General features: G+C 34.4%; 1 protein-coding gene across 6 annotated transcripts in view; it reads right to left on the reverse strand.

The window, feature by feature from the left end:
* The window catches only part of PMS1 (PMS1 homolog 1, mismatch repair system component), an 87,419-nt gene that overhangs the window by 44,226 nt on the left and 21,961 nt on the right, over positions 1-21,232 (reverse strand). For all 6 annotated transcript variants that reach the window (XM_029934254.1, XM_029934253.1, XM_029934252.1 and 3 more), the window contains 2 exons: positions 16,730-16,832; positions 7,887-8,050 (listed from right to left, as the gene is read on the reverse strand). In XM_029934254.1, the coding sequence (XP_029790114.1) occupies positions 7,887-8,050; positions 16,730-16,832 (267 nt within the window). The remainder of the gene's footprint in view (positions 1-7,886; positions 8,051-16,729; positions 16,833-21,232) is intronic.

A 21,232-nucleotide genomic window follows, 5' to 3' on the forward strand; every position in this document is an offset into this window, starting at 1 on the left:
TAGGGATTTACCCAAGGGATACAGAAGTGCTGATGCATAGGAGCACATGTGCCCCAATGTTCATAGCAGCACTGTCAACAATAGCCAAAACATGGAAAGAGCCTAAATGTCCATCACCTGATGAGTGGATCAAGAAGATGTGGTATATATACACAATGGAGTACTACATGGCAATGAGAAAGAATGGAATCTGGCCATTTGTAGCAAAGTGGATGGACCTCGAGGGTGTCATGCTAAGCGAAATAAGTCAGTCAGAGAAGGACAAATACCATATGTTTGCACTCATAGGTCTAACAGGAGAACAGGAGAAACCAAATGGAGGACCAGGGGGAGGGGATAAGGGAAGAGAGTTGGGGAGAGAGAGGGATGCAAAACTTGAGAGACTACTGAATACTGAAAATGAACTGAGGGTTGAAGGGGAAGGGGGAGGGGGAAAAGAGGTGGTGGTCATGGAGGAGTGCACTTGTGGGGAGAAGCACTGGGTGTTGTATGGAAACCAATTTGACAATAAACTATTAAAAAAAAAAAAGAAAATGCACAATGTCAGGCTCTCGCTAATCTACTGAATCAGAATGTGCATCCTGAAACCCCGGGTAATCTGCATGCACATTACAGTCTGTTTACACTGATGCAGATCAGCAGAGAAAAGTGCACTAGAGCAATACAGTATGACTGCCAGGCAGCACTAAAATTAGTGATCATGAATTTACAGTGGTACTAGTCAGGATGGGTGTATATTTTCTTCCCCAACATTCAGCTTGGTTCAGGCACCAAGAAGACCAAAAAAAAAAAAAAAAGACTTTCATCAGGATTTGGTTAGTCAAACAAGTACAGTTCGATGAGAGAGAAGCAAGAAAACTAAGGGAGTACCCAAGGACAGAATGATAATTATGGGTCTTATAATTTAGGCAGAGAACTGAGAATATAATGGATAAGAAATAATTAAAAGATGGAAGGATCAGTGGATCACAGGTCCAGTAGAGTCTGAAGGTTGCTGGAGGGAATAAGTTGGAGAATCAGGAGGGGATGGTCAGAGAGTGAAATGCTTAACAATGAAACTATGGAGGAGGTGCAGTTTTTGGCGATGAGAAAGTCTATGGTAGAGCCAGTGGAATTAATAGCTATAGTAGGGTGGAAAAAAGTAAATCCTTGGAGAAAAGGTAAAAGATTTGAGAAGCTAGGAAGGACTGTGTAGATACTGAAATCACCAGAGTGATCGTGATCTAGGGATCTAAAGACATGAAATTCAAATCTGAATGAGATTTTGGGCTGGAGAGGACATGGAATGGTCCGGAAGCTGCAATGAGGAACAATGAGGTCAGGAACAGACAGAGAAATTAGTCACCATTTGAAAGTGCTCCATAGGATGTAGTATTCCTCAGGGAAAGTCAGATTTCAGAGCAAGAAAAGGCTAAGGAAACAAAGGATTTTACTTGTGACTAATCATGAAATAGGACATTTCAGGACATGAGGATGTATGAGAGACAGATGATTTGGATGAGAAAAAGAGTCCTGAGTGACAATGAGTTGAGAGACTCAGTTTTCTTTAACTGACTGACATAAAAGGGAATAAATACATGATGAGATTAGGGCTGGCAGCCCCAAAGCACTTCACAGTTGTAAGACTTTAATTCTTAAGGGAAAGACTAGAGAGGTCTTTCCAGGATTGAGAGTTCTGAAAATCCCATCTGAAACATACACACAGAAGCATGGAGGAGAGAGAGATGGTCTTGTTCTTAAAGATTCCCTGTTGATAACTACCAATGAACATCTACACCTCACTGCTGTGGGCTCTCATCTGGCTCCTATCAATAAAAACCTAAGGAGCAGTTCTGCTTTCTGTCCAGATCAAATACCTTCACTTACACATTGGGATTTTTTTCAGAGATTCTGCTGATCCTCTCCTGCCTTACCATCTACATTTAGTAGAATGTAGAATTCTAGCTATAAAGAGGTTTTAAGTTTATTTTCAAGAAGCTCTTAGACTTTAGGCAAGTTCTCTAAACATTTTTTGACAGGTCAAGTGGCATTTTACCTATTCAGAGCAAGAAAGAACTTTTGTTTATGGGGGTTAGAACTATCTCTATACACTGATCTATACCAGCATTAGCCCCAGTCTAGCCAAGACATTTGTTAAACATCCACAGAAAGATACAGATCAAAACATATTCACCATGAAGTCTTCCTTGACTATTCTAGCCTGATGTTACTTTTCTCTGCTCTTACTTTTCATAGAATTTACCAATATCATTTGATAATCAATAAATTTTCATTTTTCTTTTCATCTATTTAAATGTTCATACATTTTCACATCTTCCTCACTTATTTGGTAAAGTCCTATCATGTAATTATTCCACAAGCCATCACATAATTATTCCATAGCACCTACTCAAAGCTCTGTATCTAGTAGCTGTCGAAAAGCTATAGCAAAGGAGAATAAACTCTGCATTAAAATCTAAGAGATTTGCACTTTAGCTCAACTTATGCTACATTAAACATTTAAGTTATTGGGCAATCCACTCACATGGTCATGTGAAGACAAAATGGGAAGCAATAGGAATAAAAATACTTTATTTGCTAAAAGGTTTGGGACAGGACAAAGAAGATTTTCAGTGGTCTTTTCCAGATGTAAAGACCTAAGAATCTAGGAGGTATTAAATGGTTATATTTTGTGATCTGATATATCAATCACCTTCTAAGAACTTCTAAGTGATGGAAATGTGAAACTCCCAATTTTGTAAGAAAGAAATGAAGTACTTAAGATTTACGCAGACATCGGGGCACCTGGGTGGCTAAGTCCGTTGAGCGTCCAACTTCTACTCAGGTCATGATCTCACAATCCGTGGGTTCGAGCCCCATATTAGGTTCTGTGCTGGCAGCTCAGAACCTGCAACCTGCTTCAGATTCTGTGTCTCCCTCTCTCTCTACCTCTCCCCTGCTCACTCTCTGTCTCTCAAAATAAAATACATTAAAAAAATTCTTTTTTAAGATTTTTGTAGACATCCTTAAAAATCAAAGAGGTTCAGAGTTGAAAAGGGCCTGAGAGATCATGTGATCAACTTTTACTGGCCTAAAGCTCAAAAAGCTAGATTTGTGCAGAATTCTCTGGAAATTTCCCATCAGAAGAGAAATCTACTGTTTTGAAGTAGAGAACTATACTAGGATAAACAGCAACTGTAAGATGTATTTGGTTAGAGAATCTGTAAAGGAATAATTATATAGTTCCATTTAACTAAGTTAATAGAAACAAAATACATTAGATAACTCTTAAAGACTATGTCCCTGTCAAGTGTTTTCCCCTCACTGTCCCATCCATGCAGTCTTTATGTATTTCCTAACGAGTTCTAATGAAGACATATCAATGATTTACCTGCCAAGAAAAGAAACAAACTGGAATAGTACATATGAAATACAAGTGAGAATATACTGTGTAAAGACCTAAGAGATAACTGGAGAATCCAAAAGGATGAATCCACATATCACATAAAATGAATCCTTTTTTGAGGATTCATCCTTTTGGATTCTCCAGTGACATCTGGTCGAAAATAGGCCAGAGTGTTCAAAATTGGAGCTTTATAAATTTATGTTATTTTGATTTTAGCACCACCTATTTCATTTAGTATTTTACTCTGCACTATGCACTGAGTATTATGAAGAATATGAATTAGATGCAGTTTTCCCTCCCCCAAGAGTCTGCTGAGAAGGGGAGATAAGACACAAATCATTACCAACTAAGCAAAAATGACATAATAGAAATATGTAAATAATGTTACGGTATAAAATGAAAAATAACTATATCTTGCTGGGAATAGGGGAAGAATTCAGAGATTCCTTCAACAGTATGGATAAACATCAAAATAAAACATAAACTAAGTAGGGGTGCCTGGGTGGCTCATTCTGTTGAGCATCCGACTACTGATTTCAGCTCAGGTCATGATCTTATAGTTCGTGAGATCAAGCCCTGTGTTGGGCTCTGTACTGACAGCACAGAGCCTGCGTGGGATTCTCTTTTCTTCTCTCTCTGCCCCTTTCCACTAATGCGTGCATTCTCTCTCTCTCTCTCTCAAAATAAATAAACTTAAAAAACTTAAAAAATAAAAATAAGTAAATAAGCTTAAAAAAAGAAACTACAGTAAAATGTGACTTATATATGTCTTTCATCTTTTATGTATAATAGTTCACAGAAATTAGGTGAAAAGTAAAAGAAATGAATATAACAAAGAAAAAAACATGAGAAACATTTAAAGAATTTAGTTATTATTAATTTTCAGGCAGCAAAAAAAGCAAAACACCACCAAAAAACCCCAACCAACCAACCAAGACTGATAGCCTCAAGCTGACCTGAAAACTATATCTGAATAGACCTCCAGCTTCGTTAGTTAAAAACAAACAAATGAACAAACAAACAAAACCTACCCACACTTTCAAAGTCAGAACTAGAAGAAGGAAAGGGAATTTAAGAAAAGGGCATTTAAACTACAGTCCTGAACTGGAATTTCTTGTTGAATATACTGCCTCCATAGCCTTGCTTGGGATGGGGGTTAGGGGCCCACAACCTTTACAACTGGCCCAACTGTTAACCTTTTCTTGATTCCTTATATAGCACAGCCGAAACAAAACTGAGACATTTAACAATATTTGAGTAAAAGGCTAAAAGATGCAAAAAAATAATACAATGAACAAAGAGAATATCATGAATATCGGGGATACAGATTATAAACTACCACTTTTTAATCTTCAGTTTATAATCTAATAAACATGTCCCTTCCTTCTCCTTCTTGGTCACCCCGTTCCTCTTAAATCTTCAGCTACCTCCACAAAAGAATACCCTCCTAGAGACCCAGAAAACTATGTCAAGAGAGGGAGCCACTATACACACTACCAATTCTCAATGGCCAGTTTTCTGGGTTTCTGTTTCCAGCTAAAGTCCTGCCTCTTCCCTGACTGATGCCAGAGATACTCAACTCTTTAAAGCTGTGTCATCATTCTTCCAGACCTTAAAAATAAACTGATCTCAATAAGCCTTAACACTAATGTGACATGGAGGTAGGTAGGGTAGGTAGGCGGGAAGTCACTCCTTAAATTACTACTCTCTTATAACAGTTAAAACCTTCTGATATCAATGATAATCCAATTCAGCTTTTACAATACCTATGGGCCTCTAATTTTATCAAGACAAAATTCAATTCAAAACAATTTTTAAAACCATAAATAGGAATTTAGGCACAGGAAAATATTCACAATAACCAACAACTGTGAAGTATGAACGTATCCCTTATTTGACATCACAATTTAACATTATATTCTAGTCATCTACAAAACTATTCACACACCTATGAAAAAGCTAGAATACTAAATTGGTTTCAGGTAATCACAATGAGAAAATTTTTTAGTTCAAGGAAATAACTACATTATATGTGAAAATATACACAGCAGGACTTCATAGGAATTCAGTTATTACAACTAAAGCTGAAGACTATAGAGCTTATTTAAGGGATGGCTCTAGCATTTCTCCAAATATCTACTTTAAATAAAGTCACCGAATCCACTTGTAAATTATTTCCCTTTGGCTGTCTCATTATTCAATATGCTTTCAAGGAACATGGTGATGAAAGAAGAAAAATACCTCTTTCTAACATAACCATACTGGCAAGAACATCAACATTATCAGTATTCAAAGAATGTCTTGGCAGGTTAAACCTTCATAAAAAGAAGGAACACTATCTAATCCAAGATGTCAAAATAGCAATAGTACTTCTCATATTATGCGCAATATGATTGTTTGTTTATAAAGCAGAAAAAAAATTTCAAAAAAGATATCAATATAGTCATGTTTAAATTTTAAGCAAAGGCAAAACATTCTTATTAAAAGCACATAAAGAATGATAAATATGCTTAAAAGAAAAAGGCTAAGAGCAGAGCAGGACTCAATGTTCAAAGAGATTTATGATATGTGTCACTGCTATTCTGGGAGGTTTAACAATATATTTCAGTATTTGAAGCACAACCCAGCACTACTAAGAAAGAAAAAAGTGGAACAGTAATTTGTACTAAGGGAAGAAAGCTTGAAGATAGACTGCTTGTTTTAATTCAGTCCTTGATCTCCTTATGTAATACTACTACTACTTAATTTTGCTGTAAGATTTTTTATAATCTCACATTACTTTCATGGTAAAATATGCTCAACATGTTCTTTAGGATTTGAGCGGCATCTGAAATTACTGAAGGCTATCAAGGAACTTGTGTTTGTTCAATAGAAGTTCAGATGTGCTATCCTTCAAAAAAAAAATAAAATGCAGCATATTATAAAATACTACCTTACATTCTCAAAAGATAATGTCTGTATTGATGATCTTACAGTGGTTGGGAAAATAATATAAACTTATCCAAAATTTAGAAAATATATATTTGACTTTAAATACTCATTTCCATTATATGAAGCAGAAATCTTGTTTTAATCTATTATATTTTCTCATACTCAAAACTTTTCTCCTTATAGTTGCTTTTCTTAAAAAAAAAAAAAAGTTCCTATCTTCTTATTTTACCTTCTCCATTTGTCTTCCCTTCCCAATCACTGTTTCTTCTGTCCTTGATCTTTTCTTAACTTGGGCACATTCAGCTTTTAATTGCTGAATGTCCTTTGGATCAGGAGGTCATGGGGTTATTTATACTAGCAGGATGAGCCTCCATCCATCAACATCCTGAGGAATCACAGCATGGAAGAGATCTCAAGGTATCATGTGGTTGAGCTCTATGGTAACAGGAACAGGTGGCTGACTAATCTTAATGTTTTTCTTTTTTTTGTTTTTTTTTTTTAAAGGATGAAAGATTTTGATCATAAATATCCCACCATGGTTGGTTTAATTCAGAATCATCTTAATAACAAGTAAATAGACACAGAACAGAAAGAATGCTGCATGAAAAAGGGTTCTGACCCCAATACTACTAATTACTGTAAAATACTAACAATTTCTTTGGTTACTCTGAGCTTTAAGTTCCTCATACAAATAGAAATAATGCTGCTTAACTTACAAAGTTATTGGTAAGTGTTCTGAAACCTGGAAAAGAACTATATATATGTAATGTATTAAAAGGGGATGACAAGATAGCAGAGAGGAAATAGCCTACACTCTGTAGGCATGTTAAGTTTCAAATCCCATCTTCAATTTATTAGCTGTGCAACACAAAGTATTAAACTTCTCTTTAATTTAGTTTAGTCCAGAGGACAATGGTAAATTGATGTCTACCTCATTCAGTTGCTGCTGTGGATTATAGGAGTTTAATGTACCTAGGATATGACGTAGCATTGTGTAGGCCCTCAATAAATGTTAGCTTTCAATTTCCCATTGGGTTTCCACACTTCCACTTTCCTCTCTTAAATGTTTCAAGTGCACATATGGAATTTTATAAAAAACAGAATTATAAGAAAATACCTTTCTTTCTGCCAAGATTCACCAAGCAACAAGAATTTCTTAATCAGCCTCACTTGAACAATGGGAAAACATAAGGTAGTTTCCTTTAAAAAACAAACAAAAAAACCCTTCCAAAGAAGAAACAGTTTGTAATAGAAGGTGAAAAATGTCATTAAATTGTGAACTCCTTGGAAGAAAAGAACAAGTCTTACTCATCTTCATATTTAGGTAGCACTCAAATATTTCTTGGATGTCAACTGGCAGAATCCCTGATCTCAGAAATTAAGAAATGAAAGGTTCAATCAGATTTCATTTTGATGTCAGATAAGAAAGTAAAGAAGCTCTTTACATAATAAAGATAAACTAAACAAACGTGGACAAATTTTTGAAGACTTTACATATCTGATTTAGATAAAACTGTCCCTTTATTATATCATATACTGAAAAATCTTATAGAAGCATCATAATGCTTACCTTGTTATGTATAAAAACAATCCTTAAGTCGGGTTTAAGTATACCATAGCTTATGAGGAGATCCTGGATCTTTTTTATTTCATCTTTACATTTTTTAGCAGTTGAGTAAAACTGTTTTCTTACAGGTATATTCTTAAACAATCTTAAAGCAGTTACCGTTGTACCTATTGGCAGATAAGAGGAAAGCATATTTAGACTTGAAAAGAACTTCACATATTTTCAAATCTATATACAACATATTCAACCCCTTCTATCACTGAAGGCCAGTCCTCTCCCAACTCTGGGAACCCAAAGGTGGCTCAACTTTGCAACCTATTCTGATCCTGCCAGACTCTTTTATTTGTAATTGGACTGACTTGGCTAAGTATGATCTCTTCTGTGTGATTTAAACAAGAATAATCTTATTTCTACCACCATAGAAAAACATGGGCTCATCAGAATGTAGTATCTTAATAATCTGCTGATACTCAAACCACCTGGAAATGATGCTTAGTCTGTACCTTAAAATACCATATATAGGTGATATAAGGATAAAATATAGCAAATGTGATAACCTTAATTACTACACTAAAAATTCTTATCTAAAATAATGTCTAATTGCCTGGTTTAATTTCATTTTCTAAACAACAAATATTCAAAATACAGTATAATCTAACACAAAGGTTTTTTTTAGTGAAGTTATTTAAAATAAAAATTATAATGCTTACATATCAGGTCAATAATCAGCTTTTGTTAACACACACACACACACACACACACACACACACAATTAGGCCTGGATATTTTCTCATTACTATACCATAAAGCTGTGTTTTTCAAATTCTGAGAAACTTTTAAAATTACCAGTCATGAGCTAATCTGAACTTAACTAAATCAATCCCCTCATGTGATTCTAATGAATATACCACCAGGGTTGAGAAAAAAAGCACCGATGAGTTGAAAAATCAATTCAGTGTACAGTTTTTCAACTTGGCATTACTGATATTTGTTGAGGGGGCTGTCCTGTGCATTGCAGGATGTGAAGTTGTATCTCTGGCCTCTACCCACTAGATGCCAGCAGTATCCAACACAGTAATAACAATAAAAATGTCTCCACACAATGGCAAATGTCTGCTGGGTGGCAAAATTGCCCTTGGTTGAGAATCACTGATTTAGTATATACAGCAACTAGTACGTTTTTTAAGTAAAATAAAGTCTTGAATAGACTAAATAAGAGCAGATAATAGAGTGCATCACACATAGTAAGGATATATACTGTATCAAGAATTTTTTGCTTTGATTAGATTTGTATGAGCTGAGTTGCAATTAAAATGTACTCTGTGAATGAAAGTCAGAAAGGCTAAAAGTTGCTGCATTAGGTCAATCTTTGACCTATTGCTCATAACAAAGAACAAAACACATGGATGGCAATCATGAGGAAAATAAAAGATTTGGAAACCCTAGCATGAAATCGAGAGTTCCAGGAAGATAAAAAGAAACAAATATAAATTTAACTAAATAAATAGAAGAAAATTTTCTTTAGTTAAAGTCTTTAGTACAAATTCCAAGAGCTTACTACAAGTAGGACTATATGTGTGTGTGTGTGTGTGTGTGTGTATATATATGGAGAGAAAGGGAAAGAAACACCATATTTCCACTGGAAATCCTAAATTTTAGGATTAATTATTTAAGGGCAAGGAAAGAAGTTTAGAAAATTTCAGAGAGAATAAGTTCCTTATGAGGAAATACTAGCATCAAGTTTCTTAACTGTAACACTAGAAGACCATCCACAAATGACTGAGGGATAATTAAGAAACAACATCCAGTAGGGCTATGTATAAGGACAAAATGAAGACACCACAACGATTCAGAAGTTCATTACCCAAGTACATCTGATGAAAACAATGGTGGATGAACACTAGCCAAATGAGAATTACATCAAAACAGAAATTTCATGACAAAAGATGAGAAAATAAAATTGGTAGGCAAAGAATTTTAGCCAAATGTAAACATAAGATGGCAACGTGGCTGGTATTTGCAATATAACTGTGAAATAAGAATTCCTGAAATGAAAAAGATGTAGGGGAGGGCCTAACAGTAGCATGAAACTGTTTTAAACACTATTAATAACACTGGATAACTGGAGTAAAGGGGCTGGGAATAAAAAGGGCTGGGAATAAAAAGGGAATAAAAAGGGCTGGTCCTATATATATCCTTGACTATGGCAATCTCCTTTCCTATCAATGCTCTCTTCCTGGTGTGTCCTCCAACACAGTGTACTTACTTACCTGCACCTCAGAACTTTGGCATATGGTCTTTCCCCTACCTTTTGCATGGCTAACTCCTTTATCAACTTTAAGATCCTAACCCAAGTATCACCTCTTTAAAGAATCCATCCCTGAATGCCCTCTCTCTCAAAGATTGATTCTCCTAAACTGAAACCACATTTTATTTCTTCCTAGAAATTACCAATATTTGAAAAAATTTGTGTCTGCCTCCTCTTTTAGAATACACGAAGCATGAGAGCAAATGATTGTCTACCACATACGACATTACAGCACCAGCACTTTAATGATTAATAACCTACAGGCATTTAACAAAAAAGTTTTGAATGAACAAATAGAAATGCATGCATAGAAATGAATGCTTGAAAAAGACAGACAAATATGGTAATAAAAATAAACCTCAAATTTGTTTGGACTGTTTTCTTAGTTAATAAGGGACACAAGGAACTTTTGTAATTTTTGAAAGGGAATTTACTAAAAAAGAAAAAATTCAACATGTTGGAGAAAAAAGATCTTTGTGGGTAAAAAACAAGGGAAAAAGCTGTATTTCTATTTTGCTCAAATTTGATGTTTTTCTGCTTCTTTTCTCTTGATCAGGAAAGTTCATCAGCATATTATGTTACTAACAATTTAATTTAAAAAAAATTTTTTGTTTTCCTCCATTTTTATGTAGGTATTGGCCTAAGTGCAACATATCATCTTCACACACACAACTGAAGTCCTTGGAGCACCATGGTATTTCTCACTTGTAACACTGTGGTACTATATTTTTCTGCCTTAGGAAACGTAAACAGGCCACTGCCAAGTTCACCTTGAGGTGAAGTTGACAGAGATCAAGGAGGGCACATGCCCCACAATCACAACAGGTAGGCAGTCTGCCTCCTTGCTCAACAAAGAACACACTCATAGCAGAATTAGATTCAAAGCCTATCATCAGAGACTTCTTAGGCCTTTTTCTCATGTCACTCTATGTTCTTTCCAGATACTTCCTCCATTATCACAGTTTCAATTACTATATGTATGCCAATGACTCTTGATCAAAGTTATAAGAAACACTATACTTTTATGAATCTCTGAAAAAGAAAAAATATGCCAAATAAATCATGATACAATGCCTTAACAACAGTCCTGTGCAACACATGAATTGGTCCCCACCAGCCTCTCCCTGCTTAGAGATTTCTTTTATCTATCCCCACTGATATGGCAATTTCCTCTGATGTCTTCAGTTTCAATATCTAGCACATGATAGCAATCCTTTCGTACTTAACCCAGCTTTTTTCACTTGTGGCTATTTTCTCTTTTTAGGTCTCAAAAAGCATTTGTTGTTTTGCAAAAAAAAAAAAAAAAAAAAAAAAAGTGAAACTCTTGTTTATTCCTGCAATCGACACATGAATGACCAATAATAGACAAAACTTCCCTTCCAAAAAGGATTTGGGGAGGCTTTTAATTATAAGCCACAACCTGTTTTCAGAGATGTAAAAATGTGAGAAAACACGTATCTTAGAATTGACTCATATGTATATATACATATGAGACCGACAGCATTCAAGTTATAAATAAATGCTCATTCATTATCATCACCTAGATGTCCCAAAGCCACCTTAAATCAACCACACCCAGACCTGAACTCATTATTTTCCTTCTTAAGTCTGATACTTAAATCTATCCTCTTTCTCATATAACACTAACATCCAACAGCTTCCAAAGGCAGATACTCTAGATTTAACTGATTCTTCCCTCTCCCTCTTACTGCCAATATTGCATAAGTCTTTTAGGCCTATCTGTTCTATCCTAAAAATCTCTTTCAAATCTATGTCAAGTCCCTTTCCTTCCTTCAAAACTTAGTTCAAGATGATATTTCTTATAATAAGATATAATTTATGGTAGGAGTTACAATGTTCTGCTATTTAATTTTATAAATACCATGACATTCACCCTCTACCTAAAAAGGTTCAGTGGCTCATTGCTGGTTAAAAGAAATAAACTTTTAATCCCAGTTCTAGAAATTTCACTTAGTTCTTTTTTTGGAGTTCCATTTCTCTGCTGAAATTGTCTACCTTTTAACCAGTTTTCACCATGTTTTCCTTTAAACTCCTACCCCTTCTTACCTACCATCTTCAAACTCAAATGATAACTTTTCTGAAAAACCCCCTAACCTTCCCCTAGGCACTGGTGACTTCTTTTTACTGTCATTACTTAGTCATCTGTGTATTCCACTACTCTGTGAGTTCCTTTAACTCATCTGTGTTCTCCCCTAGCCTTTGACAAATAAATAGCATATACTGTAGCTGTGGACAGATGGTGAGAAGGAAGGCAGGCAGAAATCAGCAAAACAAAATATAAATGTATGAAAAGATACCTGCTGATTTTTTTTTTAGGCTTATCTGTTCTATCCTAAAAATCTCTTTCAAATCTATGTCAAGTCCCTTTCCTTCCTTCAAAACTTAGTTCAAGATGACATTTCTTATAATAAGATATAATTTATGATTTTTAAATATGTTATATATGAAAGACCACACTATAATTAATCCATATATTAATTCATAAATTATTGTTTCAGCAGCTAAAAATGTGCTCTCAGAGCAAATTGAAAATAATAAGCCAAGAATTATATATGTTTGAATAAAACTTAATGATGGAAAACTATGTTGATTCTAAATGAAATGTGTATCCTTAAAGAAAGTACCAAGTAATACTGGCCAATAGGGAGGAGCCCCTAGTATACTATCATATTTTACAAGAGAACTGCTCAGCTCTCTAACTTTAGCACATTCTACAAACACCAGAATTAAACTGCAATCCTATAATATGTTCCCTGTTATATTTTTACATGACCTAGATATTTATATTCCTAATGTAAAGAGGTATGGTTGCTTGAATATATCAAACTTTTCGAAAACTATTTAATGAATAAAATTTCAGTATCAAGATGAAAAAAATCTTTCAATGCATGCACAGTCATACCTAACAGGGATTTACAAAGAACATGATGCTCTCTACTCTAGTAACAGGGTAAGAAAGGAATGACCCTGATCAGAGTACTTTAAATATGCTATTTTTGATACCTGAGAAATTCCTATGGCAGAAGTACTAGGACATGTTAAAAAAATTTGTCCTGGGTAAATCAATAAGGGTAAATCAATTTAGAAAGCTTACTACTGATTATCTAGGGTAAAAGAAATAGAAGTGGTAACAGAAAAAAGATGGGATTAAAACAAATAATTTAGTAAATTAATGGTAAGATAATTTAAAAGCTGGAGACTTATTTTTACATTTCTTGTAAAGTTTTAAATGTCTTAAAATAGAAGACATATATCATTTTAAATGGCTAAATTAACCCATAAAACAAATATCTACACTCAGAAAAACCAGAACTGAAGTCTCTAGTAAACTATTTTTAAATATTTTAAATATGGTTTTTAAACAGGTAACAGGGGTGCCTGGGTGGCTCAGTCAATTAAGTATCCAACTTCAGCGCAGGTCATGATCTCATGGTCTGTGAGTTTGAGCCCTGCTTCTGGCTCTGTGCTGATAACTCCGAGCCTAGAGACTGCTTCGGATTCTGCTGTCTCCCTCTCTCTCTGCTCCTCCGCCACTCAAACTCTGTCTCTGTCTCTCAAAACTGAATAAATCTTAAAAAAAAAAAAAAATTAAAGGAGTAACAAATTTTCCAGTGTCTAAAGAAGAATTTGCTGTAAGTTGTCCTTTCATCTATAGTTAGGTGTTATCTTCTGATCACATGATATGAGGAGTAACTGCTAAGCAAGGATGTTCACACCACTGCAGAAATTAATCTACAAGAACCCTAAATGCACAGGTATTAATTAGGATGGTAGTACTGTAGTTTTATCTTACACAGAAAATATTTAAATGGAAGTTGAATGACAGCTGGTGGTGAAATGTGAGTCTGTGATTCAATCACTCAAAAACTATCAGCACTAAGGCAATATAAATGTAAAAAGCTTTTTAAAGTGCTTGTAGATTTCTATAATATGTCCATCTAGAGCAATTTGAAACTAAGAGCTTGATTCTTTGTTGTTTTCCTAGACAACCAACTATAATTAGGAGATAAAAATGAAAGGCAATCACTATTTTCACAACTACTGATCTCCCAAGTATGTTGTTCCTTAAGATAAAAGGAATATGCTAAAGAAAATAAGGTTCATTTACTGACTACAGAAGTTTCTTAAAATGTATACCTAGTCCAACTGAAAGTAGAAGACTTAGGTCAGCAAGAAAAGAAAAATCAATCAACAAATGGGGAGAGATCAGGAGGATTCCATATTTAAGTACTGCTATTTCATAGTTCCCATGGTGATGAACACAGGAAAGCATGAGAAGTATGAGTGATGCAGAGCAACAGGCCATCCAGATTAGACTGGCCACTACTAAGATAAAAATAAATACATTTAAGTTTTATAAGGTGACTAGATTACTTCAAAGTACTCTACTGGAGAGTCACCCAAATATCTCCTAATAGTTTCCTAATTTGAACTCCTAAGAATTGGGGTCAGAACATTTCTGGAAAAAAACTATACTAAAATAAATAAATAAATAAATAAATAAGTAATGCCTTCTCTTTCCTAACCTTCAATACATAAAATAGAAAACGAATCACAGTCTATTATTTTTAATTAAAACATGTACAATATTATTATATATCAAACAGCTTGACTTGAGCTCATTTTTATTAACTGAATAAATGCAAAAAAAAAAATGTGTTTTCTTGGAAGTTCCAACCAACTCTTTCCTTTGTGTGGATACAAAAATATAAATTGTTAATATGCAAAGTAATCAGTCATTTGAAAATTACAAAATAAGAGAAAAAGTGAATTAGGTTTCAGTATTAAGATATAATAAAACATATTTTAATGAAAAAAATGGTATTTATTAGATACAATAATTTAATATTAAAATTAGAGGGCAGAAACTAAAGAAAAAATATAGTACTTCAATAAATTATAATGAGGGACCACAAAATTAAAAAACAAATTTATAATTCAAATTGGAAAAGGGCAAAGAGCAACAAAAAAGTTCATAGATCCTTTCAGAGCAAATAATTCTTTGAACATAACTAAAGAGGTCATACCTTCAACTTTCTCTCAACTTTAAACTTTCTATTATCAGAAGTTAGCAGTATAAAAAAATTAAAAGAGATACATGAAACTCAAGTCTGAAGAGCTTTTCTTTTTTAAGTAGATAGCAGAGGAGCTTAAAAACATAAAATGTCAACTAAAATGTAATAAAATTACATAAGTGTATAAAAAATAAAAGAACTGTATTACAAAGAGCAATAATAGTTAATACATTTATTTGCTTCACAGAGGAAGTGGGTAAGGGTATTAGATGAAACAATAAGCAATGAGCTAACAACTGTTGAAATTGAGTGATGGGTACATTATTCTATTTATTTGCACATATATTTCAAGTTTTCCATAAAATAATATATTTTAATTATTTAATAAGAGTATCTTAATGATAAGCTTTATTACCACAATTACCAAATTAGTAATATTTTAGACATTTCAATAAAATATCATCCTTCACATATAAAGACACTAAGTGATACAACAATAGCAAAATAATTCCTCTTAACAGTTTTTATAGAAGAGTAACTAATATTTTTGTTCATAGTCTTTTTTTAAACTTAATTTATTTAAATTCAAGTCAGTTAACATATAATGTAGTATTGGTTTCAGGAGTAGAAAGAACCCAGTGATTCATCATTTACATATAATACTCAGTGCTTATAATACAAGTACCCTCCTTAATGTCCATCTCACTCATTTAGCCCATCCTACCATACACCTCCCCTCCAGCAATCCTCAGTTTATTCCACAGCTAATATCATCCCAAATGGGGAAAAACCCAACAGCCTTCCCCCTAAGGTCAGGAACACAACAGGGATGTCCATTCTCCCCACTGTTGTTCAACACAGTACTAGAAGTTCTAGCCTCAGCAATCAGACAACAGAAAGAAATAAAAGGCATACAAACTGGCAAAGAAGAAGTCAAACTTTCACTCTTGGCTGATGAGCGGATACACTACGTGGAAAACCCAAAAGATTCTACCAAAAAAATTGCTAGAACTGATATGTGAATTCAGTAAAGTCATAGAATATAAGATCAAAGTACAGAAACTGGTTGCATTTCTATACACCAATAATGAAGCAGCAGAAAAAGAAACCAAGGAATCAAACCCATTTATAGTTGCACCAAAACCAATAAGACACCTAGAAATAAACCTAGCCAAAGACGTAGAAGATATGTATGCTAAAAATTACAGAAAGCTTATAAAAGTAATTCAAGACAAAGAAATGGAAAAATATACCATGCTAATGAATTGGAAGAATAAATACTGTTAAAATGTCTGTACACTCCATAGTCTTTTAATATAGTTCCTCTTGAGAAAACTTTAATTATTTAAGAGATTGGTGACCAAAGTAGGGGTTGAAATATTCACTTGGAAGTTAACTAGTCTTTATCACGAACAAACCTGAAGGAAAGCATTTGAATTTAAGGAGTAACAATTTTTAAAAAATTAACAAGAAAAGGCAAAACTACAAAGCTACTCTTTTACCTTGACCAAGATGTGAAGGTTTTTGAGAAATTATGTGGCCGCTGCCATCCAAAACATACTGGGTGCTAAATATATCAGAAGCTGTCCTTGTAGTAATTGAAACCTAGAATATAAAAAAAACTAATAAAATTATGATTTCAGATTTTGCAGTAGACTCATCATCAAATTAGATTTAAAATGAAAACTCATTTACTTAAGATTGAAAAAAGTTTGGGGTGCCTGAGTAGCTCAGTTAGTTAAGCATCCAACTCTTGATTTTGGCTCAGGTCATGATCTCAGTTCGTGAGATCAAGCTCCATGCAAGGCTCCATACTGAGTGGGGAGCCTGGGTAAGATTTGCTCTCTCTTTCTCCCTCTGCCCCTCTCCCCTGCTTGTGCTTGCACTTGCACTCTCACTCTCTAAAATTAAAAAGTTAGAGGTGCCTAGGTGGTCCAGTCAGTTAAGTGTCCAACTTCGGCTCATGATCTAGCGGTTTGAGCTAGAGTTCGAACTCTGTATCAGGCTATGTGCTGACAGCTCAGAGCCTGGAGCCTGATTCAGATTCTGTGTCTCCCTCGCTCTGCCCCTCCCCTGCTTTCATTCTTTCTCTCTCAAAAATAAATGAAAATTAAAAAAATGTTTTTTTAATTTTGCTTGTTAAGCTCTTATGACCACTCTTCTTGTAATATTCCCATAAAGTTACACTGATAATAGGCCACCTTATATTTTTATGTGGCAAATTACTGATTTTTATTTTGAGTATTTAACTTTAATTAAAATAATCATACACAAATGTGTACATCTGAAATGACTATTTGTATTATATGACTTACAACTGTAAAATCAAATATGTTACTACATTAGGGAAACTTTCTTTTTGTTTTATTTATTTACTTTGAGAGAGAGAAAGAGAGAGCACGCTCGAGTAGGGGAGGGGAAGAGAGAAGGGAGAGAAAGAATCCCAAGCGGGCTCTGCACTGAATGCCTGCTTGGATTTCACAAACTGTGAGATCATGACCTGAGCCAAAACCAGGAGTTGAATGCTCAAACAACTGAACCATCCAGGAACCCTGGGAAACTTACTTTTTAAAAGATAATTTCCAGAGGTGCCTGTGTGGCTCACTTGGTTAAGCATCTGACTTTGGCTCAGGTCATAATCTCACAGTTTGTGGGTTTGAGCCCCCATCAGGCTCTGTGCAGATAGCTCAGAGCCTAGAGCCTGCTTCAGATTCTATCTCCCTCTCTCAGCCCCTCCCCCACTCTCTGTCTCTCTCTCTCTCTCTCAAAAAAAATTAAAAATTTTAAGACAATTTCCATAAATTTGTTGGTAATGTGAAAAAGCCTTTTGTAAAATGATCATTCTATTCTCTCTTTTTATAATCTGTATAAAACTGCACTTCTGTATTTCAAGGTAATGGTTCAACAGAATAGAAAGTATAAGTCATACACATGTTTGTGGATAATTTTTTCTTAAAACCAAGCTTTGAACTATTTAAATGTAAATTTTTTATTAAATGAAGAAAACGTTAGCATTATGACATGTATGTATAAGGATTTCACTGAATATGAAAATACATCCTAAGGTGTTACAGTCACAGAAATATAAATTTAAGAATGTCTGCATTCTTCTGAGCTATGCTCACCCTCAGCTTTCTGTTTACCTATTTTGTGAGATTAGTGGAAGAGTATGACAATAGAAAACTATTCCACGGTCAGAAAATAACATAGGCAGGGAGTGGGCATACTCTAGAAAAGCACAATGGATTCAGAAAAGGATGGCCTCCTCACACTTTTTGTGAGCAGTAATGATCCAAAATTGGGAGCAATCTTTCTTGGCCATTCTTGAACTCAGCAGAGTTATCTCAAACTTACATTTAAGAAAGAAGCTACAAAGATCCAGCTCCACTGCTGGAACTCATCTAGGTCACGTTGGATCTACACTGGATTTGATGGTTCTGTCTGTCACCCTGCCCTAATCATGCACTAATTTATGGCAAGCCACATATGGCTATAAAACATGTAGATGCTAGGCAGGGGATAGCAGAGTCGCTCCCTCCCCGCACAGCTTCTTTAGCTCACAATATCAGTAGAATGTATTAGATTCTCTCTGAGGGTAATGTCCATAAAATCCTTACCAGGAGCACGGTCTTAAGCTGTTTCCAAAAACATGCAATTAAATCAAAGGTATGACCCTCTGTATAACCTGAAGTGATTCTTCTACTTCTTCCAAAAATATATTCATGGTTGTATCAAAAAAGTTGTATCATTTTAAAAGTTTTCCTGATAACTAATCTTAATCTTCCCTGCTACATCTCAACTCTATTTTGTCCAGTAATGATTTTCTCTAATAAAGTCTGCTTAAAAACAAAGAGTACAATTTCTTTCCTATCTCTTAATTTAATTACTCTATGATTGTCCCTGTAAAAACAAATCTACAGTTAAGCAACCACTTTTCAAAAATGCCAAGGTTAACTGAATTCTATTTCTGTTCTCCAAAGACCTGACCTAAAGTTGGTGTTATTAAGCAAAAGTAGTCCTGGAACTGAGTTCTAGTACTAACTGGTTAGATGGGCCTGAATAAATGATTACTTTATCATTTTTAAGGGAAAGGCAATGATAAGATGAAAATGATGCTAATACTTCACAAGGTTATGTGGGTTTTTAACTCTTTTCAAAGCATTTTATAAATATTAACTTGTTCATTCTTTAAACATATTAGTTAATAAACATACTCCAACCTAGATAAATCAACTAATATGCTAAAAAGCAAAATAGGCCCTCAGTGATCATAAATGTAACATTTGTATTAAAGTAAAAAGACAGCATACAATATTTTCCAAAATTAATTTTTTAAATACAATGTGTAGAGTACTATGAAAATTTATCTTTATAGGAAATGTTTTGAAATTCACTGCAAAAGACAGTGAAGGTCAACACACATTAGCATGTTTCACAAATTCATGACATACAATGTGTTCTTCAGAATGAACTGTATTTCAAGAGTTCATTTTATCATGTAATCCTGTGTCCTGGGCAAGAAACCTTTTTTTAGACCAGGCACAGGCTTAGCTCTCCAGCAGTTAACATATTTGAACCTGCAGTAACTCCACCATCAGATATATCTCTAATATTACAAATTATCACCTGTGCTTCTTACTAGAGATATTAATGAACTATGGCAGAATAAATCTAGTAGTATTAAGGGAAGAGCTAAAATTTAGAGAATTTTAAATGGAGAAATTTATTTTAAAAGGTAAAGTTTTAAAAGTTCTCAGAGAACCTTACAGATTATATTAGCTATCAGTTATTAAAAAACTGTCTTTTTGGTCCAGTTACGAAGTTATAAAAATATGTAATATTAATACAAAGTTAAAACTCAGAACTCATAAAAGTATCTAAACTTTAGATAAGCATAAATGTTCTCAATGTTTTAGATAAAACTCAATTAAAACTTTGGGATACATCCTGTCAAGTCATTAAAAAAAAAAAAAACCTCTTTTGAAAAAATTCATTTAAGAAAATTACGTTAAAGTTTGTTTTTATTTTTTACTTTTTGCTGAGTTTTGGATGAACACTTTGGCACAGACACAGGAGTCTAAAAACTAAAGTAAATGGCCTTCATGATTCAGCTGAAATATCAGTCTTGCCTGGATCACTGAAATGTCTTTTATTTCTGTGTGTGAGTCTGCCTGAGTCTGCCTGCCTATGCATAGTTGTACACCAATGTAAGAGCTCTGACTTCATAACCCTCTCCCAGATACTTCACTGAGGGAGACTGGCAACAGGGAAATCTTGGCCCTCGCTTTTCTCCTTACAACAAAGTTCTCTTGTGAGGAGGTTATACTTCATAAAAAAAGCAGGATACCTACCGCACTCTTCAAAAGTTTCTGTGCCTATTCTAATTACCACCTCTAATTAGAGCTCTACCACCATGGCTGTAAAGAACACAGAGGGTACTCGACACTGTGGAACAGGAGGCAGAAAACATCAAAATGATGCTAGCAGCTTCCTCCCACCTTTTTACAGCTATGGGGGCCCACAATTAAGGAAGTCCCAACTTTCATCTTTAACACAGAATGATACAGCATCTCATTCTGCCCTTTTTGAGCCATGGAGGTTTAATAAAATTTAAAACAAAAACAAACCCACAAGTAATGTTATCTCTTCACAAAATTGTGTAAAATAAACTTCATAGATCAGAGTAATACCCAGCACACTGTAACTAATTTAAAAATGGAGGAATGAATCAATAAACATGAGTGTTATACAAGGGATGGCTGGCACCTCTGTTAACTCTCAGAGGGAAAAACAAGAGAAAATAATGAACTTATGCTACAGAATACCTTTTGTGAGAAACAGAAGGAATTTACATAGGAATGTCTGGTAAACTCTAAAAAGGATTTCCCAAAAATGCTGAGTTGTCCGCATAAACTTTGAAAAGGAAGGTGAAATACTGCTTGTCAACAAGAGAATGAGCAAGTATGATGTTATCAACTTTATGATAAAGATACGTACACGTCTTT

This window comes from Suricata suricatta, chromosome 3 (genome assembly GCF_006229205.1).
Source record: "Suricata suricatta isolate VVHF042 chromosome 3, meerkat_22Aug2017_6uvM2_HiC, whole genome shotgun sequence".
NCBI classification, from domain to species: Eukaryota; Metazoa; Chordata; class Mammalia; order Carnivora; family Herpestidae; genus Suricata; species Suricata suricatta.